We start from the raw sequence: 22,419 nt of genomic DNA on the forward strand, positions 1-22,419 counted from the left end.
AGATGTTCAAAGTTACATTTGACACTTCTGACTGCTGTCCCCTGCTTCCCCTTTTGTATTTTCTCTAATCAGCAGCTCACACAGGGCTTGTTAGCACAGTACTCTAATGGGAACTGACTGGCAATCAGCAGTCACCTCTGACATTTACCTCGCTTACTAGAGGCCCTTGTTTGAAGTCCCTGTGCCAGAATAAATCTGACAAGACCAAAGGTTCTATCCGTTGTCTGCTCCTGTGTTCTGCTTCTTTAAAACAAACTCTGAGCTCTAATCAAACCGACAGGACCACACAGATAGCTGATGGTCTCTTACACACACACATATGAGACTAGTTAATTGCTGGCTTGAGACCACATAAAATAAAATAATCTACACAGGGACACACACCTGGCTGGCAGGTGCAGGTGAAGTTGCGTCCTTGGCCTCCCTGCCTGACATCAGTGCAGGTGCCGTTGTTGCGACATGGGCGGTGGTGGCAGGCGTCAAATTCCTCACAGAAGATGCCGGTGTAGCCGTCATCACACTCGCAGAAGAAAGTGCTCTGCAGAACACACACCCACATAAATCTCACAAGGTGAAACGACCAGAGACACAGATGATGGAAGAAGAAGAACTTGTGAAAGAAAAATAATGAGATTGGCGATTGTGAAATTATTCAGTGACACAACTACACAGTAATGAGTAGCGGTGACACACTTACATTTCTCAGGTAGCGTGTGGATGATAATGAGAAATGAGACACAGTGAGAAGGCCTCAGGGACTCTTCCCTTTCTCCACTTTTTTGTCTCATTTCAGTGATTGGATGCAGGTACTCATTCCAGCTCATTTCCATGCAGATAAATGTGCATTTTTGACTATCAGCAATTATTTAAAACTCCCAACAATGTAAATTAAAACAGCAGCAGCACGGCTTTAACATGCTGCACTGTTCTCTGCCAATGAGTCCACTGTGAATAATTAGTAAGAGGAGCTTGCCACACAGAAAGATGCAGCTCCAGTGAGAATTTTAACAATATGGTGATTTTCGTGTAAGGTGTAAATTAAGGTGTAAAAACAGGAAAGAAGAATATGGACTCAGACGTGCTGCTGACTGCTAAATGTTTATATGAGTCTGTTTCAGCTTACGGGATTTCCAATTCAAGCATAAAATGATGCTGCCGGCTTTTCTCCTCGTCCAAAGTTGAAATGTGGTTTTTGATCAAAGACCAAAGGAGAGAATCCTGTTTGGAGGATTTTAATTCTCACCTCGGAGGGCTGCGTGATACATTTGCCTTTTCCTGAGCACTGAGGGTCACTGAAGCTGCTGCCAGGCTCCACACAGCTGCTAGCCTTCACTGTCAGGTTGAGACGCAGGGTGACCTCCGGGGCTGTGGGGGCACCCACACGCAAAACACCTACCAACACAAGAGGTCAGGATATGACAACTGTTCAGTTTGTATTTTTATATAGTCAGAAGGTTGAAGCGAGGCATCTGGAAGTCCAGGTGCTTTAGCCATGATATCCCTATTTCTAACAGAATTCAAGGTCCACAGAGGATGAACCTTAAAGAATTTGGTTGCCTCCTCTTCTCTCTGCACAGGCAGGTCAGCTGAATGCTGAACTAGGTCGCTAATATAGCCAAGCCCAAATACACCACAGATTTTAGCAGACTTGGACTAAGAAACTTTCCGGTCTCTGGGTTGATCCTAATATAGGACATGAAGGGAGCATAGCAGCCACATCGACCTTCATCACCAAGGGACAGAATGAGCACAGCCTAGATATTAAACATTAGTGTAATTTGGAACCAAAATATTTGGAGGAATGAACTAAATAAGCAAGCAAAATAGCAAAATAATGATAATCCCATCAGCTTCTGTTGCCCTGTTAGCATCCTAAAGCTACATTGTTGTGAACATAAAAGCTAACTTTAGCCAGTAGCATTCATACATGCAGGTTCTTAGTACAAAGTGCTGCCAAAAAAAGAACCAAAGCAGACAGTTCTTTATCGGGACCAAAATAGAGTGAGTGACTCTCTGTCTTGTCTCACTCTGGATCTATAAATCCAGAACTTCTCTTATTATATGTTCAATCAAAGCTGACAGCTGCATGGGCACACAGATAAAAATAGCTTTATAGTGAATATTAACAGTCATTTTTTCTAGAGCCAATGAGCTGCAAGTTCACCAGCTATGAGACTGCAATGATATGAGCTCCTCAGCCAATCAGAGCGCAGATATACAGCTACGTGCGTTCCTCCGTCACCCCTGACCAAATGATCGTCAGCCCAGTGACATCGAATGAGAGACCTGCACAGTCATTGCTCATCCTGCGAAAGCACGTGGCCAGAACATTTCTCCTCCCTCCCTGCACGCAAACACAAGGTCACACACCTTCAGGCCTGTGTGCAACACACCTGACAAAGTGTAAATGTGATTTTCCTCTTGTTGTGAACTCATTTACAAAATCAGTCAGATCCTCCTCTCACAATTTGACCTTCACTCATCTCTCTCTCCTTTCCGTCTTCCTCCCTCCTTATCTGACTCTTCCTCTCTCCCACCCTCCATTATCCTCTCCCCCCACTGATTTAACTCCCCAATGTAATCTCCCCCTCCTCTCTCTCTCTCTCTCTCTGCTGCCACAGAGTTAACAGGAATCGTCAAGGTCAGCAGACAGGAAGTGTAGTGAAACAGCATCAGGTATGTAGAGCACACGCAGAGGTCAGCCAGCCCTTCATTCAAAGAGTGAGAATCCATCCATCCACACACACACACACACACACACACACACAGCAGCACCTGCTGCAGCTCACACCACCTGTTTTGGCACCACTGTGTTGATACTCACAAACCAATACAATACTGATGCAATATAAACATGAATGTCTGTTTTTATTATGCAAATCTAAAAAAAAACCCTGACTCAAATATGCAAATACTGTATAATTCTCCCCAGTGACGTGGCACAAATAAATGCTGTAATTGCAGTTTAAATTCATTAATCCTGGTGTTATTGGCTCAGTAAATGAGATATTTAGTGGCATTTAAGAAGGTTTCCAATTCAGCTTCTTCGGACTCTTGCATTGTTTCCATGGTTGTGTGTGTGTGTGTGTGTTTAAGTCAGACTGAGGATGCCAAAACAAAAGTGTGCTGACAAAAAAAGACAAAAAACAAAGTAGTCAAGCTTGCTTGTGAATGCAATGACATGACACTACCAACATCTCAGCAAGTTAAAGCAATTTATTTTACATACTGGGCTAATTATCTACCCTGGAGAGGCCCACACATGCATGTGTACTGTATATTCAGTGATGCTGATAGTGCTAATAGTTACTGTGCTAACCTTCCGATGTTTAGCTCCATTTCCCTCACAGGGTTAAACTGGGAATGATGTGACGCCACAGCAGTACAATAGCTGTAGCAGCAATATCAGCTGATAACAACTGTGTTGACACACAGAGCAGCCATGTTGGATTTTGAGATCAGTGTGCTGTTGTGGTTCTTTTGACTTGAAAAAATCAGAATAATCATTAAAGCATTCTATGTATATTCTTTATCATATCAGCTGGGACTTACTGAGAAAGTAGTTCTGTCCCAGGGGCAGCGAGTGGTCGGGCACAACCAGCCCATCGGGGGCCTGCAGAAACCACATTGTAGTGCCATTCAAAATGGAGGAACGGAGGAAACCCTCCTCATTCACTCTCCACAGCACCGGAGCTCCAACAGCATTCACCACCACCCTGTTTGGAAAAAGACATAAAAAAGATGAAGGAGAATCAGCAAGAAAGTTTGGTGACTGTGGAATACAGTTTGGCTGAAAACCCCATCACCATGAACTGATTTTTATTTATGAAACCTTCAGCTGCTTTTTCAGCTTGCACTGCAGTGTAAATAATGGATGGTATCAGAAAGAAATGTACTGAACCCAATCCACACACATCATCCTTATTATTATGTATAATATCTATCTTTGTCCTTTCATTAAAATCATCCTGCACACATGGACAGTACTGAAGGACACATGGCTGAGGATTTAAGGACCGTGTTTCTCTGTTAGTCTCTCCTGGCACCATCATCACGTCTGATTTATGCATCTAAATTGTGAATTGTGAAATACAGACTGTATGGTTTGTAGCATTGCATTGTCTCTCCATCACACTGCTGTGAGTGACAGCAGGATGAACTGAAATCTCTCAGCCAGGATGCTCAGCAGCTTGAGTGATGCTCCTCGTAGTTAAATGCTTCTGAGGACTCCTCTAACCTCACTCCCGCACCTGAAATAATCACCCTCATATTAACTAAAACAAATCAAACAATCTGTGATTATCCTCTCAGCCTTTGCTGTTGTGCATCTGTCGTAATGAGTGCCGGCAACGTACGAGAGCAATAATTATTATCATCACCTCAACAGTGCTTTTCATTTAAGGAAATGCAGCAGAAAAATGCTTTACTAAAGGAAGGGAAAGAGCAGAACTAGCTGCTCCACTTGTTAAAAAGTGGATTAATGTTCTCTTAGTTTAAGTGGACAGCTAAGAAATAGTGAGTGAGTGATAAAGAAATACGTGAAACACTTTAGGATATATAAGGATATATTTAAGGTCAAGCCCAAAAAAGTGAGGGTAAGTTAGAGCAGCACTGGTGGATCAACGCACTGGTAGTCCCAAAGTGCTGCAGTAAAGTGGGAGCTTGAAGGTGAAGCTCTGCGCAGTGACCGAAATAATAATAAGATGGTGGACAGGCAACGGGCAGCTGAAATGAGTTTTTACTCTGCTGGGTGTCTGAGCTCAGCCTGAGGGGCAACATGAGGAGCTCTGATATCTTGGTGCTACTTCAAGTTAGAAAGAACCATGTGACGCCTGTGAGGTAGTTCTGTAAACAACCTGTATTATATATGTCATTAGAGACAAAACCTTAAGATCTGTTCCCAATGCATTCGGCCCAAACCATGAACCATAAGGATCCAAGTAAATAAAACCAGTGCAACAGCAGAATTCCTAAGAGGTCACTAAAAACTTTAAAAGGGGCAGATTCAGTGCTCTGATGTGCTGATGTAAATACTTCATCAAAATGAAAGTGGAAGGATTTGTTTGATTTCATTTTATCTCAGCTTTTAGAATGATTAAAGGAGATTTATAATGAAATAAAAATAATTAGTGTTTCAAAGCAGTTTCATTAAACAGAGTCAATATTCTAATGAGTGATACTGTGTACACACACACACACAGAGTGTCCGTAGAGACAGAACCACCTCCCTCTGCCACTGCGGCATGCAAAGCTTCATTACATGACTATCAGGAGCTCTACATTCAAGCATTCCCCTTGGTATTGTTGCATGTGAGTCTGTGTGAATGTCCTTTACTGCCTGCCTGTGCCTAGGTTGTGCGTTCAGGTGCCGCGTGTGATTATACAGTATGAAAACAAAGCAGCAGCAGCTGATTAACACACAGCTCGTGATCAGGGCCCAGAGTCGTGCCTACCATCTTAATGAGGAGCAACATCGAGGACATGCAGCATTCACCTTCACCATTTCTTCTGCGTAATTCATTGACCTTTAATTACGGACCAATTGCAGCACAGTTAAGGAGCAAACAAGCTTTAAAAAGAAAGAATGCATCTGCAGCGACTAATACAGTGGTAAGTTGATATATTAGGGAATTTAAGTGGAAGGTTAAAAGCTATGTTTGCAGATAAAAACACAGTTTTGCTAATGTGCTGAGGGTGGTTAGATTGTAATTTCTGCACTGTAAACACACCTACACTGTCTGCATTGTCCACCACAGAGTATCTATCAAACATTTTAATAGCTTAAATCGTTAACACTCATTACCAGGACTACAGCTGCTAAATGAATGAATTAATGTAAACAGATTCCCTTTCATCTTCTGGGTGGAGGTGTTTTCTTCAATAACTTTCATCAAACTTCCTGTCACGCTGCAAACGTGTATGTTTGCGAATAAATATACGTTTGGTCAGTGAAGCTGTCATCTACAGACTGCTGTGTAAATTGATGAATACTTAAAAACAACAGGATAGAGCACAACACAAACAGAGGGGGATAAACATGCATAAATGCAGGCCCACAGCTGGATTTGTCCCGGGGCCATCATGCCATGTTTATCCCTGCTGTCAGTTATAAAAGGTGCTTCATGTTACTCTTACTTTACAGCCGTCTCTTCGGGCACCTCCAGAGACAGAGTCAGAGTTCCTGAAGTCAGCTCACAAAGCTCAGGACTCACGCAGTGCAGACCCTCAGTCACCTGAAACATACACACAGCGTGATCTTTTTATACATTTTAAAGACAAAAACCCACAGGAGCTTAAATTTAGTGCCCAAGGTCTCTCACTCTATCTGCCTCCCACGGCACCACCAGCAGCCTCTGCCCAGGTTTGGGTTGCCATGGCTGCAGGGTGGGAGGTGCCGGTGTGGTGGTGGTGGAGATGGTGGTTGGCTGTGGCGGCTGAGTGGCGGCTATGGTCGTGGAGGCCACAGGGGTGGCCAGTTCAGGGGCAGAGGGGGTGGCGAGGTCCCAGTCTGCAGGCGGCAGGTCCAATAAGATCTGATCGCACCTCTCCCCCTCGTAGCCTTCGGTGCACTCGCAGGTGTAGGCCGGCTCCCCCTCCTCTCCGCCGTCGCTGCGGCTGCAGTTGCCATGGAGACAGGGGCTGCTGGCACAGGGGTCTGTGAAAAACTGAGATAATGGAGAAAACAAATAAAAGAAAGTAAATAACAGAGAGAAGAACAGAGTAGCAACATAATTATGTGTTTTCCAGCTGTTGTCCTGCCCGCACTGCTGTCCTCTGCACCTTCTGTCACCTGTTGTCAAATTTTACAGCTAAAAAAGAGCCAGCTTCAATATAAATGGTTTAATAAAACACTGTAAGTAGTCCAAATGTGCAGTGATCTTACTCTTTCCTCCAGCTCAGCTCCTTCTTTTATTGCTCTCTGACTCAGCTTCCACATTTACAGCCTGTCTTTTGTTTTTATTACATTCGGACTCTGTGTTTCTAATAAATTGTGTTGCACTCTAACAGTATAAATACATACACACACACACACACACAGTAGCATTCTGTCCCTGAACATGGTTTCACCCATCATCCAGCAATGAGAAAAATGCACCCTGACAGCCTTCTTCATGCCGGTTTCCCCCATCAATAATTGATCATATTTGGAGAAAACATTGGGGTATGGATGTTGAAGGTGAAAGAGGACAAAGCCAAGCTTACAATACTTACTGACTGACACAGTGTTGCCTTTTGCTTGGCATTCAAAGCCTTCTTATGGCTTAAGAGCGTCTATAATCCTGCTGCCTCTTATTTTTTGTTTTTGGCAAATACTCTGAAACAAGTTGGGGTATCTGCAGCTCCAGCTGCTCTGATTTGAATGCGGTCAGATGCAGTGTTAATAAAGCCGGAAGAAAAACAAAACGCCGGGCTGGAGATAGGGCGAACAGAGACATGGTAATGATGCTCACACTGACTCCCTTGGTGCATATAGATGTGAGCATGTGAACGTATGTATGTGAGGAGCACAACAACAAAGCATCATTAACAGTCCGCGCTCTCTCTCGCTACGCGACCAAGTCACAGCTCATTAGTGCTAAGCTCTCTCAGGTTTTTTACTCACGATGCCTCTATCAAACTTTTTAAGTCCCATCAGCCCCCACATGCCACTCTCTGGTCCTCCCACAGTTCGCTGCTCTTATCTCCACTAACGGCACTGGGTATTGAGTTTATCAACCTTTAGAGACCAGCAGTGCTGGCTGGTCTGTGTTATAGGAAGCATTAGAGTCCAGCTTGTGACCTTTTTCTCCTCCATACCAACAGTCTCCATCCACAAACAGTGCTCTAGAGGACCTCTGCGGGGCTGAACAATATCATCTTAAACCAGCATCTAAACATTCTGTTCAACTTTCTGAGAACATGCACCGGTCAGTGGGTTTTGTTTTCTAGTGCTAGAGAAGTAAACTCTCTTTAACACCATGGGGCTGCTGCTGCACAATGAAAAACGCAGACTGGTCACAGTGCGAAAAGGTCAGAACTGTCTTTAAAGACAGACAAAGCTGTGTCCCCACAACAGTGTGCATAACCACTCACAGTGTCCTGTGATGGACTGGTGACCTGTCCAAGCTGCACCCCGCCTTTCACCTGTAGATAGCTGGGATAGGCTCCAGCCCCCCTGTGACCCTGCACTGCAGGACAAGGCAGGTTCGGATGATGGATGGATGGATAATCACTCACAGGGCTGAGTTGCATAAATCCATCTCCTTCTAGGTCACAAACATATCTACCACCCCTTGTAAGTAACACCTCTGACAGCTCGGTGCAATTTATGACTGAGCTTTTATACTGGAGTGCATTAGATTGGGTATCCCTTAAGTAGTGTCCAGTGTTTAATGTATGTGTCAATACATTACTTTACATTTTAATTACTCCATTAATTAAGAAAAATGACATTTATGTTGTTTGTGAGAGCCTTAAGGTGTAAGGTCATCTTCTGTTTGTCGTTTTCAGTTCTAGTATATATATTTAGGTCAGTAGAGATTCACAGTTTGTCTAGTTAGACTTCACATAAGGTTATTTAGCTATGCAATGAGCATGACGTGCTCTGCTATCCATGGTGGCATTAGTATTCATGTATTATGGCCCATCTTCCAGCATCATTTTGCTTGTTGTTCTGCTGTAGCAAACAGCTCACATGCCCTTGGCTCTAGCAAACCATGTGAATCAATTCCTTCTAAGCAGCTGATAATAACCCATATTAGCCCCTTTATCTAAATTCCACACATGCAGCAACAAACAGGACAAAGAGATCCTCCGAGGCCAAATTAATTGCTTTGCAAAGGTGCTGTGATCTATTTTGCTAATTTGAGATGGCGGCCCTGAGGAGGACGGATCAATACAGCCGGACGAAGGGAAACAGCAATGTGATGCATTGGCGTCATCGCTTTATCCCAGAGGAGGGGCTGAATGAGCCACACACACACACACACACACACAGATATATTCACTTTGCATCTGCACTTGGATCGCATATATTATGAATTTCTGCACATTGTGTTTTAATTTCACCGGATTTAAAGACGTGAAAGGAGAGGAACAAAACAAGCTGCAGCATAAAAATATAAAATCACCACAGGAAGCGAGAGAATGTGGAAAGTCAGCAGCTGCTAGTTTCTTGATTTAGAACATCACCATGTGATGTAAACACGCACATGACCGCTCACTCTCCAAACACGAAACACATCCATAATTAAAAATGTTAGATGCACAAAACAAGAATATGCAGAGAATGCAGAGCACACATGAGAAAGTTTTCTTTGTGAGTTCTCCAACACCTAAAACGCTGACTGTGACAGACTCACTGAGCAACGGTTCTCCTACAGGCTCAATACAACCTCTGATAACTAACGATGTTACAGTGATGAACAAATTCTCACATTTATTAAGGATTTTATTGGTGAGGAGGAGAATTCTTATGGCATAATCGGGTCCAAAGACATCATGTATTGCCTAAAGTGTCATATGTCTTATGTGAGTTCCTGTGTCAATGTGCATGTGTGGTAAAGGACCAGTACAATTGAGTGAGGTGTAGTGGTCACACAGCTCTCCAAACTTCAGCAGGACAACATCACATTATCAACTTGTCTACCTGTGTTTTTAATAGTAGTTAATCACATTTTAATGGTCATTTAAATAAGCATAAAGTCTTCTACTTAGGATTGGATTCGCCATCATGGTAGCAAAGAAAACTTTTATTGAAGTTAAAAAAGTTTATTTAAGAAAGAGAAATTTGCTTGGTAAAAAGTAACGGTCCCCAGTTACATGTCATATGTACTGTTAGTCAAAGAGAGGTTGTTTGCCATTGTTGCGCTAAAGTGTTAAAGCATTACAGGCTGTTCTGTTGGTTGGCTTTAGAGTTAACGAGCACACCTTCAGCAAAGAGGTCAATCCTGGCAGTAAAGAGAAATCAGACGCTGCTTTCCAAACTCTGAAAACAGCACATTAATAACTGCTGCAAAGCTGCCCACCAGCTTTGTTATGTGACTTTTGTCCACAGGGGGTAAGCTGAGTTTTATTGCAGCTTGGCGGTAGTGTTGAAGTCAATGGGCATTATTCCATATAAAGGTTTATGTGTGATTTAACACATACCTTTGATGCTACAAAAAAAAGAGGCCTTGACGGAGCTTTAAGATGGAATCAGACGCACACTCAGAACCAGCTTGATCTGAAAGAATGATAAAAGCTGAGTCACCCACTCACAAAGGGATCAGAACTGCCATGTTATAAGATGGTGAATGTAAGGTGTCAGAAGCCGAAGAGTGCTGCTCATGTTTCTGTACCAGGCTGTTTTTTTTCTGCTGTAAAGGTGGCCATTTTAACATAAACGTCTATGAGGATGAATTATGCCTCAAGTGGGCTTTTGAGGAACTGCAGTTTTTTGCACTTGTGCTTCATTTTACAACCCTGAAGTTTCCATTTGAGTAATTAATGTGGTGGATTTTAACCACAGCATAATATGTATTTTTTTGGACCATAGAGCATTTTTTAGGAGGAAGACTAGCACAAACACACACACACACACACACACATACACACACCACATCACAGGAAAAGCAATGAGATCCTTAAAATGGTCACTCAGCAGGTTGAAATTATTCTGCAGCTCCCTTATGAACAATCAAGAGGTGTTGCCATAGCTACAGTAGCTAGGTAACGTGAGAGCAATTAGCACATAATACTGTAAACAGTACTATGTGTGTTCACACCTCCACCCCACCTGTTCCCTGCATGCACACTCCCAATATTTGACCAAAGAGCATCATCCTGCTGCAGAGAGACAATCCATCTAATAATCCACTTACTTCCTCATCTGGGCCATTTATCACCATTTTACCTCCCTCTGTCAGACTAACATCAGTCCCTACTGTGGAGGGAGAACAGGAACCGATGGCATTTCTTTAATCGCTCCCTCATGAAAAGACTCGCCAGCAAATAACAGGATCAGGACCTGAACAGATACATTCGCTCTCACTGCGGTCTGACCTGAAGGAATATCAGCATGTGAAATTCATGTGACGTGTGTACAAGGGTCTTATATTTCATGTTTAACTAATAAGGGAGGTCGTTAAAAATTGATGCATCTGATCTAGATCTATCTTCTTTTTATCACCGGATGAGTATTTGTCAAGCGTTCAGCGCTGCTGAATTCAAGGCTACAGAGAGAAATGGGAGCATCTCTGTGAGTTGTGTAATCCCACAGGAGCAGAGCAAATATCAGGAAATATGAGGCTGAAGAGAAAACACAACCCTGCACAACCCTGCAACAGGCCATAGTACCACAAACACACACTGGAATAACAACTATGTGACTGCTCTAACAGCCAAGGAACAAATACTGTGGAATTATATAATCAATCACACAGCAATTAGCTAGATGAACCAAATTAAACTTTCATATAGCCAGCAGCATTTTTATCTCCAATGTGCAGAGCATAATGAGCACTACCATTCAGCTAAAACAAAATATTTAATTCATGATAGTGACAAAATAATACTTGGAAATCATCTCTCTACAGACTCATTTCCCCCTCAGTACGCTCTCCTCTCATAAGATTTGAGGCCTTTATGATCTGATAGTAAAAACTGTACAAAATAAAGACGTAAAATAAATACACCCAGAAAGCCAGAAGAACATAATTAGCTGTTCTAATCAGGTGAAAAATAAACTGCACGTGACTCCTTTCTCTGTATGTCCCAGGAAAAATGTGCACTTTTCTCCTGTGCATCCCTGATTTATGGGCGAAGGGAATTCAGCTGAGGAGGCGAAACGGACCGAATGAGGCGGAAACAAGAACGAATAAACCGAAGAGTAAAGAGCCAACAAAGCAGAGACGAGGTTCAGACGATGCAGTGATGAAGACACAAGAGTTTAAACCCTGAGAGGAAATACAGTCCTGGAGAGCAAATAATCAGCATGCAGGAAGGATGACAGACGGTTACTTTCTGCTAACAAATGTAGAAGAAATAAGCTCCTATCAGACAATCCTGAACGAGTCACTTCATGTTAAATGATGCTTTGGATTTAGCAGGAGTTAGACTCACTGCTGAGATGGAAACAAGCAAGGTTTACATTTTAAAGCTGTCCTTCAGAAAACCTGGTTCTATAGTCTGACCTTGCAGCCTTTATGCATTGCTCTCAGTAATACTCACACAGAAACTTTGCTTTATGTGTATGACTTTGGTTAATTTGTGTTTTATATGAAGCGAATTGGTACCAGTGTAAGGAAAAAAGTCATTTTACTTTGATGTATGAGTAACATTTGTTGATTTAAGCTGGTTTCTTTCACTTCTCTGCTTTGTCCTCTATGTTTTCTTTTTCTTTGTTCTTTTTCTATTTTCTTTGCCTCCTCATGTTTATTTTCGTCATTCTTTTTTATATTTGATTTGATTTCATATAGTTTGGGGTTTTGTGGTGAAGACGATAGTTGAGGTGGTTTAAGCACACTCTTTCACCTTGTGTTCATTCTTTGTTTTATTTTGCATCATTCTTTTTGTCTTTTTTGTTTTTCTGTTTTTGATTTGATGTGAGATGTGGCACAGTGGTGCTGCTGTTTCTCCCTATGCCTGCATGGGTTTTCTTGTCAGGTCATTGAGGACTTAGAGAAGATTGAAGCAAGGCGTCTGGACTTGTAGAGTTTTCTAGAAGACGTTTTGCTGCTCATCCAAGCAGCTTCATCAGTTCTAACTGTTTGGTGGGGAAACATGGTTTATATGTGGTTACAGACCTATGTGGGTGGGTCTGGGTAAAACTTAAAAAACTTAACAACAATAGCACTAAATGTTTCCATACTTACCTGTGATGTTCTGGCTGACTGGGCCAGGTGTGTCTAACGACTGGCTAACGACTATGAGACTGCCGGAGGGGGACTGGTTGACAGCCCTTTGTTCTTACTGTGAGTATGTGCAAACTTCCTGGGAATGGATGGAATCACTGCATTGTATGTGGTAGAAAGATGATGTCTGAGGCCACCACCTCTGTTAAGGGAAGGTTTTTCCAGCTTAACATAGATGGCTTCCTTGACTCCTCTTTCATACCACCTTTCCTCCCTGTCTAAAATGTGAACGTTGTTGTCCTCAAAGGAGTGTCCTTTGTCTTTGAGGTGGAGTCACCTCCACCTCAAAGACAAAGGACACTCCTTAGCGGAAGACTCTGAGTTGTTCCACCATTTCGTTCTCAGCAGAGACTTGGATGATCACAGTCTGAACGAAGTCATGAGAATCATTAACCTAACAGGACTCTGTCAGAACAGGCCTGGTGAAAATAACAGCCTTACTAAATTGATTTTTTTTGACAGTTAAATTATGTTATCTTATCCAACCAGCTCAGTTTTCAAATCTCTTTGTATTCAATTTTTTACACTGAGGCAAAATGGCAGCAGGCACTTCTCTCCTTGACAGAAAAGTGGCAGTTTTGTTCACAAGTAAATGATAGTAAGAGGATCAACAATTCTGCAAGAGAGACTAATATGTGCTGCTTTTCAATTTATAATAAAGTGATGAAAAACCAGCTAAGTAGCTGAGAGAACGGCTTGATGATTCAGAGCTGAATACTTTAAGCTATTGCTGTTAATTTCAACTTCTGTAAATAACATAATTGCTGACTTGGAGCTTGTGCACCAATGGTTGGAAAAATGTACGTCTGAATTTCTTTTCGGAAATGAAATACTCTGGGCAACATAGTGCCTTTAAAATGTAAATATTTATTGGCAATATAGCAGGAAGTGGTATCACTTCCATGTTACAGAAGCAGTGATGGTCTCACAGCAACCTGGTGTCATGCTGACAACTAAACCGACTGACAGGATCTCCTGCAGCCACAGACAGCAGCTCACATAAAATGAAAACTCAACCTTGGGTTTGTTGTCAGTGTTTAAGGTGAGTTTTCTTTTTCTGACAGACAGATTTATAAGTAAAAAAGTAATTACTGCCTTTGTCTTATCCTGTCTGATCACTTCCACATTATTCAAAGCTTGGGTAATGCAGAGTTTTTGAGCGCTACTTCCTGTCATTATTCCAGGCAGACGTTATGGTTGTTATCATTTATTACACCCATCAGTCAGAAACCCACCCAGCATGAAACCCCCCCTCATGATCCAGCCTCATCGCCTCTGCTGTCAGCACAGACGCTGCTTAAAGACACGTCTTCTCACCTGGAGACTTTTTCCCATTTCTAGCACAGTCATGGATGAAGGAGAAGCTGAATCGGAAGCATGTCCTCAAACTTTTGTGATTACTCAGTGTAATGGCTGAATACATGTTGAAGAGACACTCTCATACAAACAAAACAACATTTTAATCATTTAAGCCTGCGAGTGAAACTAGATAATTATGTTAGCTTCTAAGACTGCAGCTCATTAAAATATATGAATGCTGTTGTCAAATGCAGACCCATCAGAAACAGACCAGTGACCCATTTTAGGGAGTGTGAGTTAAAACTAAAAAAAAAAAAACCTTAGGCCTTTGCCTGGTTAGTGCAAAGCAAAAAGACATGAATCAAATTGTGAGCTAGGAAGAGAGTGACAGCTGTCGACTGGTATCAGAGATGAAGTGCGAACAAGTTCCAAAGACATCAGAACTCAGCCCAAGTACTTTAATAAATAAAACGCATAATTAAAGAGAAGGGTCGAATGCAGGAGCTGAAAAGAGAAACGGATTTTTTTTCTTTTCTTTTTTTAATGACCCTTTTTTTTACATGCAGTGTAACAAATGACACCAGTAGAAAGTCTAATGACCTCCACTGGGAAGCTGGGGATGGGAATAGAAGATGAAAAGCTGTTTCTATTTATGCTGTTGTTTTGTCAGACTGATTTGTAAAATTATAATATTGTCAGCTGTCCTTTAAAGAAAAAGCCCACCTCTTCAGCTTTAACACCATGAACTGTCAATACAGGCGCTCGGCTGCATCGATCTCCTCAAGTAAACACTTAACACTATCTCCCTCTCTTCAGTTAAAGACATGCATCTTTACTTTTAGGTGCTTCTAAGAGGTCGTAGTCTTTCGCATCTGATCACATTTATGTTATGAGACATTTTGGGTGTGAGGCAAAACTGAAATGAAGATTGTCAGCTGCCAGTGCAGCTCTCTGTGGGAGGATTGACAGGGTTAAAGCAGGACAGTGACACCAGGAGCAGCCAGGAAGACTCCCTAAATGCTGATCATTATTAGTTCTTTTTTACTTGTTGCTGAATCTGCTCAGTCAGTAAAGCACAAGATGTTTGCCTCAGGATAAAAATAATGAATAGATACAGTAGCTATATCAAGCTTGTTTATTGCAAAAATGAAGACATTTAAGAAGTGCCATAGGTGCAGTACCTTCAATGGCCACTTGAGGCTTACAAAAAAAGTGAATTCCCATAAACCTCTATGTTAGGATGAACTTTGTGATGACAGAATAATTAACTTGTGACATTAATACAATGGAATGAAAAAAATGGTCAGAAATTAAAAGAATGAGCCAAATGACAACAAAACGCTGCACTAAAAGCTCTTAGCAATTATCTTCTAATAGAGAAAATTAGGGTCGATTACAGGTGTGTTAGAAATAAAGAGGTATCCCATACAAACAGAGTAGTTCCACAATGTTGAAGCCAAACTCTAAAATATATTCAGAGCAAAACTTTGGGGAGTGTAGGTAGCATAAGAAAGTCAGTTCACGTATTGCTGAGGCACCATCTCTACCTGCAAGAAACAGAAAACATGGACACACACGATGCACGTTTTCTCCTCGTTAACTATGAAACCATGCCGCCAATAAATAATTGTACTAAAAAAATGGCTTCACAATATAATCCCAGATCATTCTGAGATGAAAACCATCTGCATCCATCTCGCTTCATATTCATCCAAGTTGCCTGAGCCTCCAGTAACACAGGACGGTGCCTGTGTAGTGGCCAGAAAGTGTGTTTTTGTCAGTGGGTCTTTAATGTTGTCTATTTCTGCACATCAAAGCGTCTGCCATCCCTCCCTCGCTCTCAAACTTCCCCATCACTTCCTGGCCCCCGCGGCTTCAAAGACCAACTCCTCTTTCAAAATGTGGATCCACAAGGCCTGCACAAATGGTCGAGCACCTTGATAAAATTCTATTTTGCCTTGATGCATAAATATATGTAAATGCAGGAGCAGAGGAAAGATGTTAATGAGGTGCAACTGCCATTCATGCTCATAAATCTCCATCTGATGCACACATTTAACATCAGCACACATCTTTTTCTTTCCCCATCAAACTTTGTGGATAACTCTTGCATTCCTAGCCATGTATGCGACCCTCCGCAAATGCTTGACATCATTCCTCAAAAGACAATCCCTGCCATGTACCAAACCAGACGGAGCAATAGAGGAGGATTGATGCAGGGAAATGAGAGCAAGAGAACCAGGAGGAGGAGAGGAGTAAAGAGAATACTAAGTGAGATGGGAATGATTTCAGAGAGGTGCTGCTGCAAGGCTCTATTTATACCTATCCAAGTGGAGCTGGGGCTGCAGGGGACTCTCTTCTCGAGGACTGGGACACAGTTGTCTGTTGTCTCATTCTATCAGACAGAGACTAAAATGGATCAGGAGCTTTAAGGCTTTCTTTGTGAAATTATCCGTAGCTGCTCTTGCAGGAGATGCCCTGACAGATAGACAGAGAGTTTTTTTTGTTGTTTGGCTTTTTCACATTACAGCGACAGGCTGTCTGCTTGATAGATAAGAGGACACTTCACTGCACTATAGTTATGAGCAGTGACTTTAATATCAGCTTTGTGTCAGTTTTTGCCTGCACATAGGTCTACTGAAGAGATGACTTTTCTTAAATGGTTCATCTTCAGATTTTTTATTCTACTACTACTACTGCTTAAGTATTTATACTTAAGTACAAAAACGTGTACTACAATGTTTGTTGTTACTTTTTATGAATACAGTTTGACTAAAACATTGCAAAAATATGGATTGTGTTGCTATCTCTGAAGTTTAAACAAATCAGGTGTCTCTATCGGCTCCAGTGATAGCAGAGCTCATGTTCGGCAGCAGCACGGCGGCAGATAGACTGTCACTGGCCTCCTGTCCTTTACAGCTAACATTACCATTGAACATGGATCCAGAGTCAGCCTCCGCTGAACTGAGCCACCTGTGAGCATGTTTAAAAGATATGTTTGAATTTAGTGGGCCCAAAAAAAAATGGATATACCGGAGCATTCTGTGTCAGCCACAAAGGTTGCAATATCTGCATTCTTTATCAAAATGGCACCACCTGCACATTGAGAGATGTGCTTAACACATCCATATTATCACCAGAAATTAACCACACACATTAACACATATTAACTAGTGTTGGTGTAGCTATGTGTCCTGAAAAACAAGAATATACATGTATTTTTCTTCCACAGCTACAGGTAGCTGTAAATGTTTATCGCCCAAACACACCACTGGATCAGCAGCTGTTTGTGTTTTCCTACCTTCTTTAAAGCATTAAATGAGATGCAAGCTCCACTGTGCAGCACAGAGGACTTTTGGATTTGGATGTGAGCCCACCTCCTGGTTTTTAAGCTGTCTCTCCCTGTGACACGCTGTTTCCTCATTACCTTCTGCATGAAGAGTTACTACCCACTGTGATCCGGCTTACTGAGGAACATTCGTTATTACACATTATAGCAAATTAGTGCTAGTTTGTGTTGTGCTTTTCCAAAAGGTAAATTACAGATGTTCTCCTGCAGTACAGACACACTCTAATGCGACATAAAACTGTGTGTGTGTGTCTGTGTTTCTGTCAGGCCACAGCTGCTGGAGATGGATGTCATTCTGTGATCTAGAAGCTCACTGTTCTCTCTGACCTACATACACAGAAGGTTCCTTACAAAACAAGATATCCACTGTATGAAACAGGTGACACCTACCGCTGACATGATTAAACGGGTGCTGGCGTGAAAGCAAAGCAGTTTTCTGCATCTAAATCACGGAGCAAATGATTTTCAGGTCAGATCTTATTGTTTTAAATAGCTACTGTATGTAGCAGATGTTAAAATAACTAGAATCCCTCTTTGCTGCCTGTCAGACTATAAATGGGTCTGGTCCTGCTGCCACAGGGAATTAGTCACTGAAATTCTACAAGTGGAACATCCTGTTCCCATTGTCACCAAAAAGAATCAGACGTGAATGATCACCATTCATTTTAACTGCCTCATAAGAAGCAGAGAGGCTGCTGTGCTGCACGAAGAACTGGATCATACAAAAGAGCAACATGTCATAGCTCTGTGTGCTCAAAGCGGGTCATGTCATTTGTTATGTACAACAAAAGTCCTGAACAATGTGCACAGGAAGTGGCTGTGACATTTTCTGCCTAGTGTTATGTACTCCTGCACCTGTTGATCTTTTGGATCCCCTCGTCATTTTCTCTGTTGCCATAGAAACCCCCAGAAGAGGAACGGGGGGCATAAGCAGAGAAAACTGGGTCTGATAGTATAGGAGGCAACACTGGACATGTATCATCGCTCTCCTCCCACCGGCCCCTGAAGAGGAAGAGAATGTTTTTAGAAGCTGTGACACTTTCATTCTGTTCGAGCGGCTCCGGACCATCTGACAAGTGATTTGCAATGCACGCCTACAAAACAGGACAGAATGATCAGAGAGGGGAGAGAGAGCAGGATGACAGGAAGGAGGATCTGAGCTGAAATACCAAATATGATTCACAGGATGTTACAATGTTACAAAGAGAACGAACGTCCAAATATGGAATTAATATTTTATGTTTAAAGTGAGAACCTCAGTGTGAAGGAAATGAGTCACACAGCTCTGCATGTGCACTTCTCTGTCAGGGAGTTTCAAGTTAATACCTTCAATGAATGAATAACTGAACTGAAAACTGCAAGTCATCAGCTTTTAAGAAGGTGGACATGGCAGCCAAATGATTCATGCGATGTAAATTTCATCATCAGTATGCCCAACATACCTTTGTGTCTGCGGGCCAGGGTGTAAACTCCAGGCACCTGATGTTTTGTTGCACAGAACAATTGTCTAAAAGCAGATGGTGCTGTTATAACAACACTTCTGTGTGATTGGATGAACCACCTGTCTGAGCCCTGGACACCAAATTCTATACAGAGAAGTTTTTTAGTAATAACATCAGTAATAACATCTTTTTTTTTTTGGTCCCATTTGCTGACAACAACAGGGTTGCTTAAAAATTCACTGAAACATGGAGGACAGCTCAGGGGCAGGACCAACATTTTGAATGTTCTGTTATCTCTAGAACTTGCATGGATTTATCACTGTGTGTCTTTTGGTGCAGAGCCAGAACTGAGGATTACACAGCCTGAGGTGTGCACTCTGGGTACTGTGCACCACTAGTCCAATGAATACTATTAAAAACCAGGTGAATTCTGGGAATAACAGTGTATCTTTATTTTGTTTATCACCGGTGTGTTTTGTTGAGATAGCATTCAGTAGTGGGATCAGAAAGAAAATGTGATTAGTGAATGAAATAAAGGATTTCTTGTTGAATATCTTGTTTCCTAGCTCTTACACTACTTTAATATAAATATTAGGCACTGAAATACATCTTACTTTTGAAAACTTTTGTATAAAAAGTTGCAAACTCAAAACCCAGACGAGGACAATCTCGTAAATCTGTAAAAACCTCCCACTGATGAACAGCGATTGACTGCTGATCAATGAGGTTTGATGTGATCAGAGTGGAACTGTTGGAGGTGGATGAATCAGCAGGAGATGACGCTCCAGACATGATCGATCCCTGCCGGCAGAGAGTTCGATTCTACCCCCGACAGCTCCGACCAAACACTCACTGCCGCTCGCACAGAATGAAACACTGTCATAAAGACGACACTACATGGGATCATAGAAATCTCATTATGCTCCTTACATACAGAAAGAACATGGACATGTAACACTTTGTATAACTAATGATTAGGTAATGCTCATTTTTTTATATCTGTATCTCCAAATTTCTGAGACGTCAAGGAAGAGAGAGGGAAAACTTCTTCATTATTCTTCTCTGTGTACTTTTTGATGAATACATTTCCCCCACAATCCCCAACAGAGAGCCAAATTTTTCACCACGTCTCTCCTATCAACTGGAAGACAGGCCCAGCTGTTAATACCAGCTAATCTCTGTGTCTAACGCCCGCGGCTGGTGACTGTTCCTCTCTCCTCTCTCTCTGTCAGAGGTGCTCTTCTGCTCCTGAAGGGATTTTTTCTGGATTAAGCCGGCATTTATTGTCTGCGTCTGACAGAAGACGTTCATGACACACTTCAGTACACACACACCACAGTGTGCTTGCTTGTATCCCAGTTGGCCTCATTAAATGACATATTGTCATATAAACTTCAGTGACAACTAATGTATGAGGAGGGAGCAGGAGTCAGTTCAGCATCTGTTACTAAGTCACCTCCTTTTGTAGGAAAGAGGGCAGCGGAGCAGAGGATGCTGCAGCTCTGCTGTCACTCTCCTCCGACACAGAGTTTGTTTTGGGTTGAGGGTTGGTTTCCTCTAACAAGTCATCTCTACAAACCCTTAAGAACATTTACTCTACTCTACCATCCCAGAGAGACAACACTAATTTCTAAGCTCACTATTAATCCAACAGCCTAATAGTTACGTACAGCTCAGAAGGTTAGACAAATGACAGATTATTTTTTTACATTGTTTGTAGCAAATTTACAGAATTTCTACTAATTGCTGCAGTAAAATCCTGGTTAATAAGAGTAATAATCAAATGGTGCAATAGTATAGCACTATAAAGAATAGAGGGTAAAAACAGTATTTTGTATATAGTATTATTCTACATTCGAGGGCTACATCCACACTACCAGTGTAGACTTGAATCTGATTTTTTTAGGTCTGCATACACATGCAGTGAGATTAATCCAGATTTTGGAGTCATTATAGGAGGCGGTCCTACATCAGATATGATTCATGGCCATGTGACCTGTCCAGATAGACAAATCTGATCTGTGTGGGAAAATTATGTCAATGTAGCCACAGAAATGTGCCCAAAACACCCATGTGTGTGATGTCACTGGTTTAATAATCAACAGGTGGCTGTGTGGAGGTGTGTGTGGAGGAGTCTGTGGTGAGCTCATGGCATCGTTTATGTGTTTGCTTTTTGCTGGATTGACACCATTAAAAAAACAGAGCACAATGCATGACGGCCGTGACTGATGCAATGATGGCCATATTAGGTCCACTATGTAGTGTGTAATGCTTGTCTCTACACACTCAATGGCAAACATACTGTATAGAACACACTACGTGTTGCATAGTAACAGCTTGTTATATTATCCACCCTGTTCTTTATTTTAAAAATTGCCATATCATTTCATCCATCCTTCCTGTGTCTGTTTTCATTTTTTTTTTCTTTGACTTTGCACTAAACCACTCAATAACAGGGTGACAGATCTGCCACACTGTCATCACATTCTTTTTGACAGTTGCCAGGAGCAGTTGAAGACGAGGCCGATGCACTAATCAGACAGCTGCATTGATCTTATGTCACTATTTTTATGTTCTCTTATTCTGTCTGGGATGTGGCAGTGTGTAACTGTTGCACACACAAAAACAAATGTGTGGGCTAACAAAGCACTATAAAGTTAGAGAAGTACACACACACAGACACACAAAAAACAAACACGTGTCACACACACCTCGCTCCTGCCGCACACACTCATCACGTTGACAGCAGTAACAACAAGACTAATCATTACAAGTATACAATGATGGAGTGGAGGGTTATTACAGGGCTGAATTAGTGCTGAGTAAGAGCTGCTCTGCTTTTTTAAAATTTTTTACACAAATTACTGCTCCATTAAAGATAAAAATAGGAACGAGGGCAGACAAAATATTAAAAAACAAAACCTAAATGAAACAAATGTGAGAAGTGTAATAATTCTTTTTTTATTCAGGGCAGAGTGGGGAGTTCCACGGCAAGACTCAGTGAAAAATAAAGAGCCAGGAGAGATAACTTCAGTTTATGATGAGTGGAAGTGATTTGAAAAGATAAAATGGCTGCAGAGGTATAAGCAGAGATTGAAGAATGCTCAGCAGCAACTGATTAGACAGATGAAGCGTGACAGCAGTCAGACAGAATTTATCTTTGTATTGTTGCTGGAGAGCAGAGTAAAATAAAAAAAATATATGAAAAATATTATTTATGTTTAAAGCATCAGTGTATTTGCGAGTGTGATACCTTCACATCAACATATCAACAAAGAGCAAAGAAAGGTTCAAATTTCACCCATTGTTTATCACCTGTGATCTGAAGTCTATTACTTTTTAGTATTATTTTATATTTCGTGTATCGTTTTCAAATATCAGAACCTCACGTCGGGCTCACAGTTCTTGTAGAGCAGCATGAACATTTCAATGAAACCCACTTCCTGATCACATTGAC

General features: G+C 41.7%; 1 protein-coding gene across 1 annotated transcript in view; it reads right to left on the reverse strand.

The window, feature by feature from the left end:
* The window catches only part of dner (delta/notch-like EGF repeat containing), a 40,120-nt gene that overhangs the window by 12,567 nt on the left and 5,134 nt on the right, over nt 1-22,419 (reverse strand). The window contains exons 2-6 of the mRNA XM_028419922.1: nt 6,321-6,665; nt 6,136-6,233; nt 3,553-3,716; nt 1,244-1,392; nt 385-538 (exon numbers count right to left, since the gene is read on the reverse strand). Coding sequence (XP_028275723.1) covers nt 385-538; nt 1,244-1,392; nt 3,553-3,716; nt 6,136-6,233; nt 6,321-6,665 — 910 coding nt within the window. The remainder of the gene's footprint in view (nt 1-384; nt 539-1,243; nt 1,393-3,552; nt 3,717-6,135; nt 6,234-6,320; nt 6,666-22,419) is intronic.

The sequence above is a fragment of the Parambassis ranga genome, chromosome 13 (assembly GCF_900634625.1).
Source record: "Parambassis ranga chromosome 13, fParRan2.1, whole genome shotgun sequence".
Classification (NCBI taxonomy): Eukaryota; Metazoa; Chordata; class Actinopteri; family Ambassidae; genus Parambassis; species Parambassis ranga.